Source organism: Xyrauchen texanus, chromosome 43, assembly GCF_025860055.1.
Source record: "Xyrauchen texanus isolate HMW12.3.18 chromosome 43, RBS_HiC_50CHRs, whole genome shotgun sequence".
NCBI lineage: Eukaryota > Metazoa > Chordata > Actinopteri > Cypriniformes > Catostomidae > Xyrauchen > Xyrauchen texanus.
The window spans coordinates 4,290,844-4,311,873 of record NC_068318.1 but is presented as its reverse complement, the minus strand read 5'-3'; the positions used below and the strand labels follow the sequence as shown (position 1 = coordinate 4,311,873).

General features: G+C 39.2%; 1 protein-coding gene across 2 annotated transcripts in view; it reads left to right on the top strand.

The window, feature by feature from the left end:
• The window catches only part of LOC127635642 (PH and SEC7 domain-containing protein 3-like), a 186,415-nt gene that overhangs the window by 16,953 nt on the left and 148,432 nt on the right, over window positions 1-21,030 (top strand). The window contains exons 2-4 of one of the 2 annotated variants that reach the window (XM_052115811.1): window positions 7,126-7,231; window positions 11,893-12,670; window positions 15,703-16,143. In XM_052115811.1, the coding sequence (XP_051971771.1) occupies window positions 7,126-7,231; window positions 11,893-12,670; window positions 15,703-16,143 (1,325 nt within the window). The remainder of the gene's footprint in view (window positions 1-7,125; window positions 7,232-11,892; window positions 12,671-15,702; window positions 16,144-21,030) is intronic. The other variant, XM_052115812.1, reaches the window with a different exon arrangement.

Here is a 21,030-nt window from a genome sequence, read left to right as displayed (position 1 = left end):
GTATAATAAGAGATGACCGTGGCGTTTAACTTGACCTTGGACACGAGTGTTATTAAGCGTGCAGTGTAAACAAAGATGCAAATTAATTCCTTGCAATCAGCTGTCTCCCCAAAACACGGCGTTTGTGAGCAGCAGCTCTGATGAGTTACGCCATGAAGCGCACATATACGCAGTTGTCGTTCACTCTGCTGTGCACAATGGCACCAAAATAACAAAGTATGATGAGTCGCGTTGTCTTCGCCATGCGTGTTTGTGATGACGTAAGATGAATGCAAATGGACCGGGGTTCGATAGAATCAAGTGAGTGTGAAGCCAGACCAACGCTGCGGGGTGCACCGGGAACAATTGCACTCGGAATCGGGCCGCAGCAAACATGCCCAGTGTGAAAGCCCCTAAGTGTTTCAAATCTTTTGACCAGTAGTGTGTGTGTGTGTGTGTGTGTGTGTATATATAACTCTAATGATACTATATTAAAATCAGCATTTACTAAGACTTTACCAGAGTTTAAATATCATAAGCATTTTTTATATGTATATAATTATATATATAAACAAAGTATATAATTATATGAACCGCTGTGCCTGACAATCATGTATAAAAAAGACAACATAGCCTAAAAATAATTACTGGTTTTAATTACGTCCTGATGTCATTGTAATGTCATTAGTCTCTTTTACTCTTAGTTAACCCAGCCCCTTTTTTTCCTTGTTTAACTAGATTACTGAACTAAACAAGCAACATGCCTCTTCAATTGTTTATAAAAAGACGCTGATCCTCGCTCGTTCATGAATTGAATGAGGAAATGGGGCATATTCATTCAGTGGGGTCAAACCAATGATATGCTTATTCACAGCCCACACTCCAATGCTATAACAAGGTGCAGAGATGTCGAAATAATCTTCACAGAGCAACATAAGCTTGGCTCTCACTCACACGGACAAGCTGTATATGCACATGCGCACTGTTGCTCGAGACTTCACGAGTCTCTACTTGAAGGAAAGACGCCACAGTCAGACAGAGAATTTCAGATGGAAGTAAATAAACTGTAGCAAATTATTCCCGGTTATCGGCCAATAATATTTCAGCCACAAATATATTGTGCATCCCTAAAAATTTTTTGCCTCAGACAAAGCAAGTAAACTTGGGTAAGGTTAAAGTAGTAGACCTACAATAAAACTGATAAAAAAACACAAATGAGAATTCTATAATTCTATAAAACAACAATGTATTATGTGAGCAGTCCAAATGAACCGAGGCGTCACCAATCCGCTTCTCGGATCATTTAGGGCAGCTCCTGAAGAGTGCATGCAGATTAAACGCAAGCTGTGATTTATGGATGCCTTTTAAAAGGCTAATAAGGCTTTTGTTAGTGAACGCAAAACATTTTGGTCTCACTTTAACATTCGTTTAGCAAATGTTCTTGGTTGTTGTGGGTTTGTACAAGCAAGGAATAGTTCATCCAAAAGTGACAATTCTCTCATCATTTCCTCATCCTCATGCCATCCCAGATGTGTATGACTTTATTTGTTCTGCAGAACACAAATTATGATTTTTAGAAGGATATTTCTGTTCTGTAGGTCCATACAATGCAAGTGAATGGTGTCCAGAGCTCTGAAGGTCCAAATATCACATCATGATCTTGCTTAGCGACTGCAATGGTCTTTTCTCACCAAAAATGATTGGATCTCTTCTGAAGATATGGATTTAACCACTGGAGTCATCGGGGTTACTTTTATGATGCCTTTATGTAATATTTGGACCTTCAGAGTTCTGGTGACCATTCACTTGCATTGTATGGACCAACAAAGCTGAAATATTCTTCTAAAAATCTTCATTTGTGTTCTGCAGAAGAAAGAAAGTCATACACATCTGGGATGTCATGAGGGTGAGGAAATGATGAGAGAATTTTCATTTTTGGGTGAACTACGTAACCCTTTTAATGATTTTAAATTCCAGTAGGATGTTGTAGCATTTTAAATGAAGTGTAAAACATGAGCTGTTATCTGCTGTAGCTCGTAAACATGGTCAGAAATAACATGTTCTTTGGGAATAATTATTGTGTTTGGAGACTGACATGCTGTCTGCGTGTTTTAAATAGCATGTTTGACCCTGAGGGCAAAACCTCAGACTGCTCTCTGCTGTGAGGGATCAGGATGGGTTCATCTGTGTGGTTGTTCCCAGTCTGTACAGATCCATTTTCAGAATGTCATGTCTTAAAGTATCCAGAGCATTTTTTTGATGTAAAACTGCCCTGGTTGCTCAGCTGAAGATTGTACAGTATCTGTACTATTTCCTGTCTTTACCAAATGCCAGAAATGAAGCTCTTCATATAGAAGCATTCCAGGAATGATATTTCCTCTATGTTTGATAGAGGTGGTGTGACAGGAACTTCCTGATGCATCATGGTCTCATAGAATCACATTACTAAACACTTTGTTTACATGGCTCGTTGTACGTATCGCTGCAGTTTCCTGGTGAAATGAACACTGACAAAAAATGCTTTGAATTAACATGATTTAATCATGCACAGTGATTCCGCATGAATCAATTAAGTTACACGAACATATTTATTCCTCTTGATTTAGCTCATATATTCTTTGTCAGAAAACAAAAGATTTTATATGTGCCAATAACATGATAAATTGCTTCAGTTTTACATACTATTGTTGTGTCACATTACTGATTTATGTTATAAGATTATGCTAGTAAGCTAATTTACAGCTAGGAATAGCATATATTAGCTTGCTAAATGTTAAGTAGTAATTGCTCCTTGAGTAACGCAACATACAGCATTTTGTTTGTGTACCCGTCCTCAACCTAAGCAAAAGCTAATCTCTCGAATCGGTTATCTATCCCAAAATAACAACATTAAAAACTATTAAATCTCCCCCTTTCCTCATCTTGCTCAAAAATGCATAAAATTAAAATATCAACATTTCTACTCTCCCCATAAACGTAGGATCGCAGGTGAACAGTATGTCACTGATCATTCAGTTAGCGCTTTTTTCGTGAAGATTAATGAGCATTCCACTGTCATCCTGGCCTTATTTTTTGAAGCATATTTTCAACCCTCTGCAGGCAAAAGCATCATCTATTGCCTAGTAAATTTTGTTTTTACTCACCAGACTTTTGCCGTGAGTAAAAACAATGCAATTGTAAACTGAAAAAGATATTAAGCAAACCTAGAAGGCGACATCTTCACATATATATATATATATATCGTATATATGACTTCACGCAACATAGTATGCAAGATTGTACATTTTATTTTATATTTAGCTTTTAATCATTTGAATCACATTTCAGCTCGTGTATTTCACATTCTATTAATTTATATGATGTCATCAAATTGCATTTTTAATAATGACATAAATTTCATACACATTTTAACAAAATATTCACAAGGCTGTAGCTTAATGATGAAAATAGAATAACGCATAACATTTATTTAATAATTGCACTAATACAAATAATGATCTTAGTGTTGATTCAGCGATTCAACTTTGCTCGTGCGAGTTTGACCGCTGGATTATAAATTTGTGTTTAAACTCGTGTTCACGCGAGTATTGGTCTCTGTACATGCATCATGTTGTGTCATACAGTTCACACCGCTACAACAATTTTTCCATAAATTTATCCAGATTTCTTCTGCTATTTTGTCAGTACGTCAGTACGTCAGTGACATCCGGACAATGCTCAATGCTGATAGGCTTTTGCGACAACGTGTTATGCGAATTGAAGCGAATGAAGCGATTTTGCGCGTTCGAGTCACGTCAAGGTGCGTACACACTGCCAGCGACATCGCGCGCGACAGCGACTCAATACCATTCATTTTCAATGCGAGCACAGCGACTTCCGGCGACACGAGCTGTCGCGACCGTTGGCACTAGATGTGGGCATGTCCAGCGACGCGACAAAGTTGAGAAAAGTTAAACTTTGGAGCGACCAACGGAAGCGACAGGCAATAGGAGAGACGACGGGAGAGCTCACGTGATCCTTCTCTCTCTCTCAGCTCCTGCAGTAACGGAAAGATGGATGAAAGACTAATTCTTGCTGTTAGAAATTTCCCAGTGCTCTATGATATGTCTCTTCCCACGTACAAGGACATTTTTAAGAAAAATACTGCGTGGAAAGGTGTATCTGAGATCGCAGGGATTTTATGGACCCAGACAGACCGGCATTTGCATTTTCGCCGGAGATATACAGCCGCTATGGCAAACAGCACGCCTTGTTTCTAATTCATCTTTGATATAAAGCATTTTATGTACTGATTCCATTTCTATTTAGTCTTTTCCCTCCAAAATGTTTGTTTTTAGTGGCAAGAAAAGAGATTCGCTGTCAACAGCAATGGAATGGCATCCGTGAATGTCATTTATAAACGTTACTAGGCAACCAGTAGTGGGAACACCCACTAGCTACTTCACCGCCAGCCACTGGCGACTTGGCAGTGTGTACGCACCTTCATTCACTTCATTAGCGCGGCCCGGCTGTGTGCTGCGCTTAAACAGACTGCACTCAAACTTTGTTTTGTAGTTCATTTAGGCGTCTTGTTGCAGTCAGGAATGATGTCATCAAAATATTTGCATGCTGAGTTCTGATTGTTCTTTTCTTTCTTGTATATGGTTGCACAATTGATCAAATAAATAATCAAGATTATAATTACAGAAGTCAATGTATGTCTACTCAAGATGGTTTTTGCAAAGTTTTTGCTGTGATTGACCAATCTTGTAATCAATTACAAGTCTGTTGCTGGCTTCTGTATATTGAATTTATTCAAAATCTGAATAACAGTTTTGTGTTTCAGGCTGCTAAGAAGGCCAATGCAAAGTTGACTGTTTAATAAAAAAAAAGAACCTGCTATAAAGTAATAAAGTAAAGTTCACAACATGTTTTAGATGTGTAGACTATATAAAAAAGATTGATTGAGATTAATCCACCCAAAATAATTATTTTATAGTAAATTGTATAAATCGAAACTGATCTCAATTATAAAATCAAGGGAAATCAAAATCAATAATTTTTTTTGTCATTTTTTTGCAGTATTCATGCATCTTTTTCACCATTTAAAGGACCTTTTACATTGTAAACATCCATTATGTGTGGATCCTCATGCACAGCCGATGTCTGACAGTGACACTCATTTACACAGAATCAAAGACTAAATCCGAAACATACCTCAAACTTTAAAATTTCCTGCAGGAAATGCCCATCTTGTGTTTTTATGTGCCTGCTCTCGGGTTTAAGGATGTTTGATGTGGATTTAAAAGGACCCGAGGGCATTAGAAGCAATAAGTCAACATGTGTTTTTGCCACAAAAATACTGTCTAATTAGACAGTCCATGATGCATTAATCAAAGAGTAACAGCTAATATAACATCACTATTACATTAGAATCACAGAATTAATAATGAATGAATGAATATTTATTTCGAAATCTTTTTTTGTCAACAAAAGTTGCTCAAATCCTATAATCCTCAAAAAACATCAAGGATCTCTCTTGGTCTTTCTATATCTCATGGGAACAGGGGCGTTGCACAGTGACCTTTACACTGATCAACTCAACAGCTCCCTTGGAGATCTTGCACTAGTCAAAAAATGCAACATTTCTGACAGTTGGCCCAATAAAGCTGTCACTCATGGGTTCTGAGGTTAGTGTAGCACTTTGGACTGATAAAGTCTGATAACAATGTCTGATTCAGGGAACTACTCTTTGAACAATCTATTGATTGTTGAACTCTGATCCTAACAAACAAGAGAAAGCAGGCAAACCTCAACACTAAGGCCAGATTTTTTACTCAGAGCTACTTCTCTTGTGAAATTGAAAGCAGACACCGGTTCATTCCAGCTTCACTTCACTTCCAGTAATAATGGAGCATGTGGGTAGAGTGCGGTCAATTACTTGTCAGCTACAAAAGACATTGATTTTAAAAACGAGCCTGTTTCTGGAAATGGAAACATTCCTGAGCCGCACAGAGCAAGTCATGGCCACCAGCGTTCACTTGTGAAAGTCATTTGCTTTGTGTTTGCATTTCTTATGCAGTGTCGAGCACTGTTGAATTTGGACGGTTTCTTTTAGTCATGATTCTGACACATGCCGACATAAAAAAACATTAGCAAATATATGTTTCTAGGTCAGGTCATCTGACAGGAGCCAATTTGGTTCTGATGTCATTTCTCCTGTCTTCAACTGATGATTAAATGGATGATATTCACTAGCCTGTTTGAAGCAGCTAGAAGTAGAAACCAGTGCTTAAGTGAACTTGAAAACACCTGTAACCGCACACCACCTTGTTTTTTATGAAATAGGTTCCAGGCAACAGAGACATTAACTGTTAAAATCATAATATTTATTATGCCATGTGAGAAGTGGTTGACTGAAATATTTGTATATGTAAATTATAGTGATATTTACATAAAACAATTGAATGCCAGCAGCTAACGAGAGAGCTGAAAGGCCCGCCCATTCATTTCTTCCATAGGGATTTCATCAAATACTTCATTAAAGAGTTGTTTGCAATGAAACAAACCAATCAGCTCTGAGGTGAATCACAACATTACAAACTTGAGGATCAGACAAATGACAGAAGTACATGAATGTGTACTCAACGTCTTTAATGAGGGAATGAACTACAATCCCATTAAGCATTGCAGATCGGATTAAAAACTTGATTGAAATCTGTAGAAACAGTATATTAAAAGTATATTACCAATTTTTCAGATTCGTATACAAATATGTAAGTAGTTTGAGAGTGTAGGGTGCTCTTTTGCCCTGATTCTCTAAATAGTAGATTTTCTCCACCAGTAACATGTGAAGTGTAGTTTTCGATTAGGAAATACGCTATTAAACACAATTTGAAAGTTAAAGTAATGGGGACCGTTGGCTTCAACAGAAACATATAGCCAACCTTCAATTAACTACATCAGAACTCCCGGTAGGTCTGTCTTTGTCCTGTGGAGAAATTGTTGCGCTCTGTTTTACAGTGTTTATTGAAAACTTCTGAAAACAGAAGATCCTGTGATAAGCCTGTTTGTACATTTTGGAACTGGTACACATGAGTTAATCAGCCATGTTTATATGATGTTAATTTTAATTTATGTAAGTCGAATGTTGGTTTGTTCTTTTAGGGAGAGGTATTTGATTGGAGCTCGTCTGCACACGCTCAGAGTGTCGCCAAAGCCAAGTACCAGTTTCTCTTTGGAAAGACTGAAGACACGAGCTCATCAGAAACTGGTATTATGCTCTTCTCTACTTTTATTTACATGTAATGATGTAATGAAATGTGATATCCTCTGCAGGAGACACTGAGTTCAAATCACTGTCCTGCTCTTCAGACCTTCATAACATAATGATGATAAAACATTCACTATATACACTATAGAGCACAACATTTGGGTTCTGAAAGTAAAATTCAATTTTTCCATCTGGGAATTGATTAATAACAATAACTTATAAATCTTTAAAGACAGACCGTCCGTGAGCACTGATGTTGTTGTTCAATGGGATATGGTTCTGTTGAAGCCATCACACTGCATTATTTCAGCATCATTTTTAAACAATCAGGTTCAATAGAGGAATTCCTGGTGAAGAACTACACTACCCATGAGCCTGAAGAGAAAGATCCACCAATCAAAGAATCATGGCCAACAAACCATGACGCTCTGCACACTCCCATGATGCACTGTGAATGATGTAATCCTGTCTTCCTACAGTCTCAAACTACTGATATATTTGTATATATCTGAATATTTTGCAGTAACGGAAGTGTTCCACGTTTCATAACAGAGGCCTGTTTTCATTTTCCCATCTACAATATTTTCACTCGCACCAGTGTATGTTTTTAGCAGATAATGTGATGTTTAGCAGATTACGTTTTTTAAAATGACATGAAGCGATGGCCCAAGGTTAGTCATGACTATATATAACTCATTTTTACTCCAACTTACACTTGTTTTAGTAGTTTTCAATTGCTTCTTATGGAGACCGGAACCAGAAAACAGTCCAGTGGCAATCAGACCCATCAAGTTACCGTCCAGTGGATGGTCATGAAAACTGTGGATAATAAACCTTTGCTTTTGTTTGATTACATCATTCGCAATGCTTTGTGGGATTGTAGTTCACAGTACACAGTCTTGTACTTTTGTATTTTGTCTGATTTTCAAAGTTTGTAATGTTGTGATTCACCTCAGAGCTTGTTGGTTTGTTTCATGGCATACAACTCTTTTATGAAGGATTTTATGAAACATCCATTGAAGAAATTGTTTGTACTTGTGTATTAGAGGTGGACCGATAGTAGATTTTGCCAATACAATAACTAAGGCAGATGACCGATTAATCAGCTTTATAGAATGTATACAAATTTCTTTGTTTTTAATAAATATGACGGGCATGGTCAAACTGTTGATGCTACAAGAGTCCAAAATGAATAAAATCCCAGGTACAGTTTATTGTGCAACCAAAATACCAATTATAAACAGAAAAAATATACATTTGGTGCATATTGTGGGACTTTTGACTATTAACAAGCCCGAAATACACAAGGGACTCTTATTTTGAAATTATGAAAACTTGGCTTTGTTTCAGTGCTCTATATTAAAGCATTTACAAAGTTCAGCTTTTTATAGCCAAATATTTCACCAGAAGACGTTTAATGAGGAAGAAGGTTTAGTATTATATGATTCACAAGATGTGCATTTGGAGACATGAAAAAAAACAAAAACTATTGCAACTATCGGCATAGATGTTTGTAGATAACGATAGTTCCAAAAAGCAACTATTGGCACCGATTAATCAGCAAAATGGATTTATACCTGTCTACCTCTATTGTGTGTTGATGTGTAGACTATTAAACCAGGACATAATCTGTTTCACTCTTAAACAAATAATGGACCATCACACTCAGTAGACGAAGGTTTCTAAACAGTGACTATAATTATTATTTCATTCATTTCCTTCTGTCTTTCCCATTATGCATATCACACACATCATCTTGTGCAGTATGTTTGCTTGCATGTTTTAAAGACGAGAGAGTTTCTGTATGTATAGTGTGTCACGCTTAAACTGAAGCAACGGTTATAATGAAATCTGTTTCAGCGTCTACATGAGTCATAAGGCTCAGTTTCGTCTTCCTGCAGTGATGTCACTGACACACATTCACAACCGACCTTTACCCTGCAGCTCTTCTACATACTTAATGTCCCACTGCTGGAGGGCGGATTCATACTTCTAAGTGTGTAGTGAGACAGTACAGCAGTATTGAGACATTCCAGCACATCATTAAATTGTACCTTGACACCACAGACCCCTTTATAACTGTTTGGGTTCAAATCAAGCTAATCTCATACCTAAAAATGCATTATTACTTCATTTCTAGGTTTATAAATGTATTAAATTAAAACAGCTAAAGTTCCAAATTCCTCACCATTTTTACACATCTTGAAAGTAATATCTACATAATACAATTGAATGCCAGCAGCAAATGAGAGAGCTGAAATGAACACTAATGGAGTGCAATGGTGCCCGCCCATTCATTTCTTCCATAGGGATTTCATCAAATACTTCATTAAAGAGTTGTTTGCAATGAAACAAACCAATCAGCTCTGAGGTGAATCACAACATTACAAACTTTGATTGGAAGCAAATATGTGTCTGAATATCGGACAAAAAGTCCAATTATAACGACCGTGTACTCAGCGTCTTTAATGAGGGAATGAACTACAATCCATAAAACATTACCAATAAGCTAATAAAATGAAAAGTGATACAAAATATAAAACTATTGATTTAAAGTTGTTGATTTTAAGTATAGAAATATATTGATTTATTAGATGGTCACTGCAGAGCTCTTTTGCTGCACTTTGTTTGCTGCACGTCTCTGATTGGTGGATTATCCTCTGCAGAATTATGGGTAGTGTAGTTCTTCACTAGAAATGTTGCTATTAAAGATGATTTTTTTTTTTAAATATCACCTATTATGGTTTTTAAACATGCCTAATTTAGTTTTAAAGGTCTCATACAATAGATTTACTTGCATCCAAGGTCAAAAAACACTTTAATTTTCTCATAATTTAAATTGCAGCATTATCTTTTGTTCCCAGTGTCAAACACAACTCGTTCAATGATACGTTCTTAAGCATTCATTCTAAACTCCTCCTTTCAGAGAGCCTACTCTGCTCTGATTGGTCATATGTCCCAGTCTGTTGTGATTGGTCTACCACTTAGTGTAGTATTTGAGGGCGGGTCAAAGCTGTTCACGAGCAGCCAATGAAGACCAGAGGCGGGTTTTTTGTTACCAAATTATGTAGGTTAGTACAGGAAGTAAGTCTGGATTTACTAATAACTCATTTCAGGTGTTCAGAATCGGTTCTTTCGTTTGGGAGTCAATAACCCCACTTATCGTGCACTTTGATTTTTGAAACTTTGCAGACTTTTTTACATTCAAACAGCTATATAACACACTACATGAAAGGTAATATTCGAAAAACCATAATAGGTGCCCTTTAAATGAATTTGAAATAACTCAACAAAAGCATAAACCATTGATTAACAACCTCGGAGCTCACCGTCAGTCTGTCTTTAAAGGTTTATTAATTCATTTTTAAAAATCAATTCCCCTAGTGTAAAACTGCATGGGATTTATTCTTCCAGAACCAGATTGACTGAATGACTGTTGTGCTCTGTTGCAGGTTACCACTTTTTTCAGTGTATTGCAGATAGTGTGTGAATTTGAATGCAGTCTAAATTTCCATCTGTTAATATAGTCAATCAGGTAAAGGTGGTTTGTTGTTCATGTAATGTACTGTATAGTCTGACTGAAGAAGTCAGTCATGTGTATATCTGCAATAGTCGAACAGTGCCACCTGGTGAAGAAATGAAGTCTACAGCTCTCCAGAAATACTGCTTACCAATGCATCATCAGATCCACAGTTACTCTTACAAATCATGATTGGACTGCTGCTAAATGTGTATGATTTATCTTTTTTGCCACTGTCAGCATTTGGTTTGTCTGTCCATCTTTCTTCCTGTGTTTGTCCCAGCACTGGTTGTGTTGGACACAGACAGTCTTGCTCTATTCTCTATATAGACAGTCTTGCTCTATATACATACACTAGTGCTATTCATCACAATTTCTACTAACATGCGCAGATCCTCTGTTAACACCGCTTTAATGGACATGACAGCCAGCACACTGCAATGATGCTTCACTCTTGAGCACAACATGATGATCTCTGTTCTTAAAGTGACAGTTCTCCCACTAATGATAATTCAGCTATTAAAAGTCATTATTTACCCATCCTCAACTTTTTTAAATTTTATTTTTGGGCTTTTTGTCTTTTAGTAGTGTATATGATATATACGATGATGATATACTATATATATCTAAAACACTATGCAAATTATTCTGGAAAGTGATTCAGAAACCTTTTTTCAAAAATAATGATGTGTGTGTCAGTTCTGAATTATGTCTGAATGATTGATTTTTAGTTTGAAAAATAATAAACAATGCTCTGTATATTCTCACCCATTCATTTCCTATTGCAGTAGAATGATGGAATGTGGGGATTGTTTGATAAATCCACCTAAACTCATCAAATCAAATCCAAATTGTTTTTGTAGGTAATTCATTTTAAAAATTCATTTTAGTTTTTGATTCAAATGTTGTCCAAAGTAATGGTAGACCTGTCACATCCATTGCAATGGAACTTAACACTCCGAAATGGTGCTTTTGTGTCCTTTTTTGAAGCTTGAAAGCTCTAGTCACCTAGTTTTTGTAATTGCATTGAAATAAAAGACCAAAATGTTCTTTAAGATATCTCCTTTTGTGTTCTATGTTCGAAAGAAAGTCATGTAGGTTTCTGGTTGAACTAATCCTTTAATTTCTGGTTTCTCAACAGTGACCTCTCAAGTCCAAGTCAAAGAGGAAGCCAGCACATGTGTCGATGGTGCTCTTGAAGACGATGATGATGTCGATGAGACGTCACTGTTCCAGGACATCGACAGGGAGCTGTCTAATCTGTTAAGTGGCCTGACGGCTCGCAGTCAGAATGCTGCGGCCCAGCGGGGCACGACCACCACCTCACCCATGATCCACTGCAACGGACCGAACGAGACGCCGCTGGATATGGCCAATCGTGGCTTAGACCTACAGAACGGCCAGTCCGAGTTAGCTGGGGAGTCACTCCTGACGTCTGGACTGCTGTTTGACTCGTGGTGCGACGCGCTCATAAAGGATCCCAGCTCAATGGTTGCCAGCTGCTTCAGCACCGAGATCACCGCTCGAGACCCCGAGAATGCTCAGGACAGCCAAAATAAACCTGACGCCAACACAACAATAGAAACCGCAGGACATGAGGTCACGGGGTCACCCTCGCCCAGACGCTCTGATGACCCATCTGCAGGAATTCTGGATGAGTCCCTAGAGGAATCCTGTAAGATTCTGGCGGAGGTCCCGAGCATCTACAGCGCCTTTCTGGAAGGGGGCAAACTGCAAGAGAAAGCACAGAAGAAGCTGCGCTTTGTAGAGAGCATGACGGAGAGTGTACCGAATGGACAGATGCAGAATGGAGCAGAGCAGAGCGGCAGCTTTAAAGAGGAAGTGAGTCAGGACATGGAGCATGCAGACATCACAGGAGTGAGACCTGATCACAAATCAACACAACACAGCTCACACAGGTACAGTAGCTCTTCTCTTCAGTCCTTTATCTGCAAAAACTGGAGATAGTTATTAATCTCATTCACAATCCACACTTTTCTGGTTATCAGTGTTTGAAGCCTAAAAAAAAACCCCAACAACAACATAACAGCAGTGTTCACAGACTGTACATTTTTGTGTGTTATTTGTATAAATTACATTGAGTAAGATGTGTTTCAGAAATATAGGACACGTAGCATTTTAAACTAAATTATTGTTATTGTTATTATTATTATTACAATTATTAATAATGCACATCTTTAGTTATGTTCTGGAACAGAGCTTATGTTACTAGAGCAGAAACATCTTTATTGTGTTCCCAAACCTTTACGATCAAAGAATCAATCAAAAACATAAAACATCAAAATTTAGCCCTGCGTATTGGACTCTGAAACTTGAATATGACTGCTATAGTATCTGTAAAAACAGTATTGGTCAGTAGTCAGTATTGTAATAGTGCCTCTTTAAATGACTGTTCGGATATGTCTGCTGGTATGCTAAATGATGGTACCAGTCTTTAAATTAGTGAAGGTTTGGGAATCTTTCGGGAACACAATAAAAAAAATATCCGCTCTAGTAACATGAGCTCTTTTCCAGAAACTAGTGAGCTGCCTTGCAAGGATACATGCGATGCTATCATGCTAAAGTGAGATATTATTAGTGGGAAGGAAGTAGAATTTAGCTGCCTACCTTTTGTAACAGCTTTGATGCCTAAAATGCTGTTTAGGTGAGCAGCTCACTTGTATGTGTATGTTATAGTAATAAAGGTTATAGATGACTGCACACTTTAAGAGTTGAAGGGTGCCGTTTATCAGTTAATGTTCTGTACATTCAGTTCTCTATTAAAACAGTTTCACTTCCTTTATGAACTATCTGTCATTGGTCTTAATATGAAATGATCCAATGCAATAGAGGAAGCATAAGCCACTGTCACAAAAACAACAAACAGTTGCCAAATATCTCATATTTGCGCTATATGTGACTAAAATATATTGTCGTAAATGCGAGTGATTTCCTCTTATTGTGATAGAGGATTGTGCATAGAGTAAAAGATTGATCTTGGGATTTAAGAATCGAGGTTGTTCAAATGAAGGTTGCAATGCATCATAAAATCAAAATGTTTACCCAGTCCTAGTTAGCGAGTTAAGATGAACAAACAATGAACAGTACATTTAAATGTTAATTTCAATGTAGAAAATATATTTTAAATGTAAACGTTGCATATGTAAACATCAGTCAATACATTATTAACAAACAATGATTACATATTATTAATTCAGAATAAATTATAACTACTTACCAGTAATTAAAATAATTGTAAAAACATATTCAATCATTTATTTACCACTTTTTCCAGGAATATACTCCAAATTACATCAGATTTTGTTTTATATTTAAATCATTAAATACACAATGTAAAAAATGCATAGACACATTAAATAATAATAAAAAAATTAAACTAATTTAATGAAATGAAAAATCAACTCAAAGGTAATTCCAAAAAGAAATGCAAGGGACATTTCTGATTTTAGTGATTTGAGGATTATAATTATTTTATTTTTTTTATCATTATTTAAAAAAAAGAAATTGAACAATGTACATTGAATTTTTTTTTTTTTTTTATATAAATCATTCTTATGATTTTTATAATTTGGCCCTCTATCTAATGATAGTAATTTATTCTGATTTAAATAATAAAAAACATTATTACAGGATCATTGTATTGCAATATTTATTTATTTTAACTGTACAAATGACTGTAATACAAAGACTATAATTCCATTATATAGGATTTTTAAAGTATTGTATTGTTATATTATAGTAATGATGTATTCATGAGAATCACCTTTGACAATTATGAGAATTATAAAGAAACTCAAAACATCACAACAAATTACAGTAATGATTTTTTATGCAAGACGAAATGAGAATTTTAGAGGGAAATTTACATTTACATTCATTTGGCAGATGCTTTTATCCAAAGTGACTTAAAAAAAGAGGAAAACATGAGCGAATCATCTTAAGGAGACATTTGTATGAAAAGTGCCATACTACAAAGTTTCACTAGCATCAGAATAGTATACAAAACAGATTAAAGTGCAACAAGAATTTTTAGCGACTGTTTAAGTGCTCATGGAAAAGATGTGTTTTTAGCTGTTTTTTGAAGATAGAGAGTGAGTCAGCTTCACGGATGGAGTTGGGAAGGTCATTCCACCAATGTGGTATGATGAAACTGAAAGTCCGGGAAAGTGTTTTGGTGCCTCTTTGTGTTGGTACGACAAGGCGACGTTCCTTAGCTGACCGCAGGCTTGTGGTGGGAGTGTAGATCTGCATAAATGGTTTTAGGTATGCTGGAGCAGACCCAGTGTCTGTTTTGTATGCCAGCATCAGGGCCTTGAATTTAGTACGTGCATCAACCGGCAGCCAGTGGAGAGAGAGACAAAGGGTGGTGTAACATGTGCTCTCTTAGGTTCATAAAAGACCAGACGTGCTGCTGCATTCTGGATCATTTGGAGAGGTCTAATAGCACATGCAGGGAGGCCTGCAATGAGAGCGTAACAGTAGTCCAGTCTAGTTATGACAAGTGACTGAACAAGCAGTTGTGTGGCATGTTCAGAGAGGAAGGGTCTTATCTTCCTGATATTGTAGAGTGTAAATCTACATGATCTTGCAGTCTTTGAGATGTGCTTAAATGTCATCAAATTAAGGTTACAATGCAACAAATTGTAATGGTCCCAATTTAGGCTTTATTTTCTTTAAGCAAAATATAATTTATTAATTTATATATTTGGATTTTTGGAGAGAAACGTGAGCTGGACATGTCTCTGTGAGATTGACCACCCCTGTTTCATGTCATGGAGGAAAAGAGGGTCATTGGTCTGTTCAGTGTATTGTGGTGTAGTTGAAATACTCACTTCTCTAACAGGTTAGTGACCACAGAGAGAATGTCATTATTAACTTCCTGTGTAGTCTCATGCTTTGTGCTGCTGTCATGTAGATGTGTTTGTTTCAGGTGTTTAGAAGGTAAATCCAGTGCTGGTGAGGAGTCCACAGATGTCTTCAGCTGTCAGTTTGAGAACATCCTGGAGTCTGAGCGTCTGCAAGGGACTCTCTTCAGCAGTATGAACTCATTAGATGTGCTGTGCAACCCTGCACCTGATCCTGCTCCTCAAACCACTCCAGAACCCTTGTTTACCTTTGACATCCCCCTCACGCCCATGATTCAACAGCGACTCAAAGACAGAACTCTGTTCCTGGACTCGACCGGAGCTGACCCAAGTGCAGACGGTGAAATGTTGAGCGTCACCGCCACGCAGAATAGCAGACGGACGATTCTGGAGGTCACCTCTTCCTTTCTGTCATCGACTGTTGAGGACACGGGCGCAGCGGGTGCAGCTCTGGCGAACAGTTTAGATGAGAAGGACCCGAAAGACTGGCTGCATGGCTGTTTGAGGTAAAAATATAAAGCTGACTTCTGCTATTTAGAAGAATGGTTTTGTCATGGTTGTGACTGCTGATTGTGAGTGTTTAACAGTTTTAGCATCATATGAGGCAGAAAACACAGAAACTTGAGTTTTGTTTTGAATATATGGCGCCCTCTGCTGAATAATCTGATCAGCTGCACTTATACATTCAGACATTCAATGCAATATTTGAGAGATACTTAGAGGTAAATTGACTATTATTCGTTTATAACAGAATGTTAATGTTGAGACATGGAGTTTATGTTGTCAAACTGTTATTTATTAACAGTTTTATTATAAGCCACATCAAGTTGAAAACCCTATATCAGTGGTTCCCAACCCTGTTCCTGGAGGCCCCACAACAGTACACAGTTTGGATATCGCCCTGATCAGACACACCTGATTCAACTCATCAGCTCATTAGTGGAGACTATAAGACTTTAATTGGGTGTGTCAGATAAGGGAGATATACAAAATGTGCAGTGTTGGGGGGACTCCAGGAACTGGGTTGGGAACCATTGCCCTATATCATGGGTGTCAAACTCAGTTCCTGGAGGGCCGCAGCCCTGCAGAGTTTAGTTCCAGCCCTGCTCCAAAAAGCCACCTTGTAATCTACAAGCACTCCTGAAGACCTTGATTAGCTGCTTCATCTGTGTTTAATTAGGGTTGGAGCTAAACACTGCTGGACCGTGGCCCTCCAGGAACCAAGTTTGACACCCCTTCATGGTAAAATCACTGTAACTCATGGCCTCTTGTGGCTTACTGATTACATACTATAAAACAGCAGCAACAGCAAGATATTCGCATATAGCGAATAAACAGTAATTTTGTTCATAAGTCTAATTGTAGGCTGTTAAGGTTTGCTAAGCAATGCTTCAACTTGCACATCACAGGTGTGTTTATCTGGATTTGTTTTATTTGGCTTATCTACCTTTTTCCTATGTGCCGTAATGCTTAGCGAGAAATATGGCCGTTGCTTCCTTTGTCATGTGAACAGTTGTTTTTGGAGTCAAAGTATTTCTAGCAAGCCAGTTCACTGTCGGCCATCTTTGGAGCGCTCTCGGGAGGCTATTTCCAGTCATGCAAGTGCAGCTCCCATTGAATTGAATGGAGAAAGACCAAAATCTCCAAAATGGTTGGTCAAGATTACGATCAAAGAAATATTTTAAATCGCCAGTAAAATCTGTCAAAACTGGAATCATAAATTGTGATAATTTACCTAAGATTATACCATTACATTTTCCCAGCTTGTATGGCTAATACGTATGCGCTTTCTCAAGTTGATTGACAGGCAATGTCTTTATCTAAAAGGTGTTTGGTTCTTTTAACTTTTAAGGCGGGACTTCCTTTCTACATCCATTGACCATTGGGCGCTCAGAGGTCCTTGGTTGAGCATTCCAATTTCTCCCATTCATTTAAATAGAAGTGGCCGTCTCTGCCTAAATAAATAGTCTCTGCAGAGGCATATGTCCATTCATTCTTTTGTTTGGTGTTGGGATTTTGAGGAGATGTTGAGGTGATTTTGTGAGGACATTCATCAATCACAATATCTTCGTGTTACTGAAGATAATAATCTTCAAAATAGTCATGAAGATTAATAATGCGCAAACAAACCAGCGCTGTTTCTCCCAGATACAGTTGAGATTTAATCTAAGCACAAACACAACATCTCGATCAAAATTGTCAATTTTAGTGGAGTACCTGTTAAAGTTCAGCTTCAGATGTCATCTTGTCACCCTCCATGTTCAGATCATATAAACACACTGAGGAAGAACCAGGAAATTCTCACCCTTGGTTATGCCTTGGTCGAATGGTTATTTCCTTTTAAATCCACATGTAAGTTTAAACTTTTGATTGACAGGTGAGAGGTGGTGCTTCGATGCTGTCCGGGAACCTCAAATGCAGTGTGGTTTTTGACTACCTCCGTATGTGTTTTTTGTGATCCAATCACAAAACATTTTGCACCCCATTTACAACTATATTTAGCGCTGACCATTTGGGATCATCCGAAACCAGCTGTAAAGAGGCTCAAAAATGACTGTAGCCGAATGCTGTAGAATAACTTCTGGCAGAAGTCACATCCAGATTCGTTTCACCAGTTAGACCCCCAAGAAAAAGTTGGATACTCGTGTTAAGAAGATCTGTCGTTACATTTATGGGGTTTACTTCAACTTTGAGCACATTCAAGTCCCCAGGGGTTTTTATATCTGCTAACAGATTTTCAACTTCCGATATTTTTTCTTTTGTCATTTTTTAAAGGTCACAATCAAAACTGGCTCAGAAACGTTTACCCGGTCTTCATAATTTATTTTTGGAACTTTTCAAATGTCTTTTACGTCTAGTTTTGACTGATTTTGTTTTGTCCCAGACCCAGACGTTCAATATCAAACTATGAAAATTCCATTAAAAAATAAATATTATTACATGTTTAAAACTAGGATCCTCTAAACAAAGAGAGAAATAAACACAAACCATTTCAATATTTATTGTGTGAAAATGATTTCTAACAATTTGTCAAAACTTGCATCTGTCCCACTAGTTTTTTTGCTCAAGTTAGTGTTGATACGCACCCCCTTTTTGAGCACAAACCGCGAAAATGACATGCTTGAACTGAAATGGTTGTATTTACTGGACCCTTTGGAGTATGGACACAGTTGTAGTATCATTTTTAAAGTTTATAGTAATGGAAATATTTGTTACATGTTTTAATAATCTAAAATAACAATAATAAAAGTAGCAAGACAACCCAGAAATACAATGTTCTCAAAGCCACAAGTCTAAAGAAGTAACGTTTTAAATGTGAAGATGATCTAACAATAAGATTCCTGCAAGCTTTTTTCTCTGTACACCGGCAGTGATGTTACAGAGTAAAATAAAGGCTCTGCCTTTCAAGACGACACAAAATCTCACTGCACTGCTTGGCTATTTTTATGTATGACCTTGTCTTGTTTTTCCGTTGCCCCTTTGTTTTCCATTTTTGTCCCTTCTGTAGCTCCACAGTCTTGTTAGCCCTCGTGTTCACTGTTCATTGTTTTCACCTGCCCTCGTTAGTTTCCCATTGGTTTCTGTTTATCACTTTGTCATGTTATTTTGAGTTCTGTTTGTTCATTGGCCCTTTTGTCTTATGTTCATGTATTTATACCCTGTCTGTTTGTTCAGTCACTGTCGATCGTTGTTTGTTAGTGAATGTTAGTGAATGTCGTTAAGCCTGCTCTGTGTTCCCTTCCCGAGTTTTCCGTATACCTGTCTTGCTTGTTTGTTTGTTTATTTATTTAACTTAATAAAGATACTGCAAGTGGATCCTCAACCTTCGTCTCCCTCCGCTATCTCTGCAATTCGTAACAGAACGATCGACCTAAAATGGATCCAGCAGCATTCTTCGCCGAACTGACCCAGGCGGATCTGTCAGTCCGGGAGTTCTCACACTTTTTCATCAGCGTGGCCAGTTGCACCGGCTGGGATGACCACACTCTGAAGGTGGCGTACCGGTTCGGTGTTCCCAAACACCGGTGGTGGGAACTCCCGGAGACCGCAGACTGCACCTGGTGGGAGTACGTGGGACTCATCTTGGAGGAGTTCGCTGCCGGGGAGCCACCTCTCCAGATCCCAGCTCCCGCCTCTGGGCTTTCCTCGCTAGCCACGGTGAGTGAGCCAACCCCCACGCCTGCCGTGGTCAGCGAACCAGCGCTGCCAACTTCATCCGCCCGGAGGAGGAGGAGAAGAAAGGCCTCTGCTCTCCAGCCTCCGCTAACCACGGCCAATCAGCCAATGCCTGCAGCCCCGAACGTCAATGAGCCAGCACCTGTAGCCTCGAACGTCAGTGAGCCAGCGCCTGTAGCCTTGAACGTCAGTGAGCCAGTGCCTGTAGCCTCGAACGTCAGTGAGCCAGTGTCTGTAGCCTCGACCGTCCCAGGGCTCCGCCTCTCAAGTCTCTCGAGCCTCCCAGGGCTCCGCCTCCAGAGCCTCCCAGGGCTCCGCCTCTCAAGTCTCTCGAGCCTCCCAGGGCTCCGCCTCTCAAGTCTCTCGAGTCTTCCAGGGCTCCTCCTCCCGAGCCTTCCCGGGCTCCACCTCTCAAGTCTCTCGAGCCACCCAGAGCTCCGCCTCTAGAGCATTCTACGGCGCCACCTCCATCGGCTCCGCCTCCAGAGCCTTCCAGGGCTTTGCCTCTAGAGCCTCCTACGGTGCCACCTCCCTCAGCTCCGCCTCCTGAGCTTCCAGAGCCTCCCTCAGCTCCGCCTCCTGAGGCCCCTGAGCCTCCCTCGGCCCCGCCTCCTGAGCTTCCAGTGCCTCCCTCAGCTCCGCCTCCTGAGGCCCCTGAGTCTCCCTCGGCTCCGCCTCCTGAGCTTCCAGTGCCTCCCTCAGCTCCGCCTCCCGAGGTCCCAGAGCCCCTCTCAGTTTCGCCCCCGGGACCTGTCCCTATCCTGAGGCTGCCTCCCAGGCCTCCTGGACCCGTCCCTGTCCGATGGCCACCTCCCAGGCCCCCTGAACCGGCCCCTGCTCTACGGTCGATATCTCCCTGGCCCTCTAAACCTGTCCCTTTGTGCCCCCAGGGACTGCCTAATTGGCCCCGTGTACTATCTCTTTTCCCTTTGTGCCCCCGTGGACTGTTTAATTTCCCCTCGTTGCCCCCCTTGGACTTCCTGCCTACCCTCTGTGCCCCTTGGACTGCCTTCCTGCTCATGTGCCCCCCCTGGTCTGTCTGTCTGCCCCCGGTGCCATCATTTTGTTTTCCATGGGATTTTTGTCTTTGGGTTTGATTCTGTTTTTTTTGGATCGTCTGGGATCCGATCCTTTGAGGGGGGGCTATGTTATGTATGACCTTGTCTTGTTTTTCCGTTGCCCCTTTGTTTTCCATTTTTGTCCCTTCTGCAGCTCCA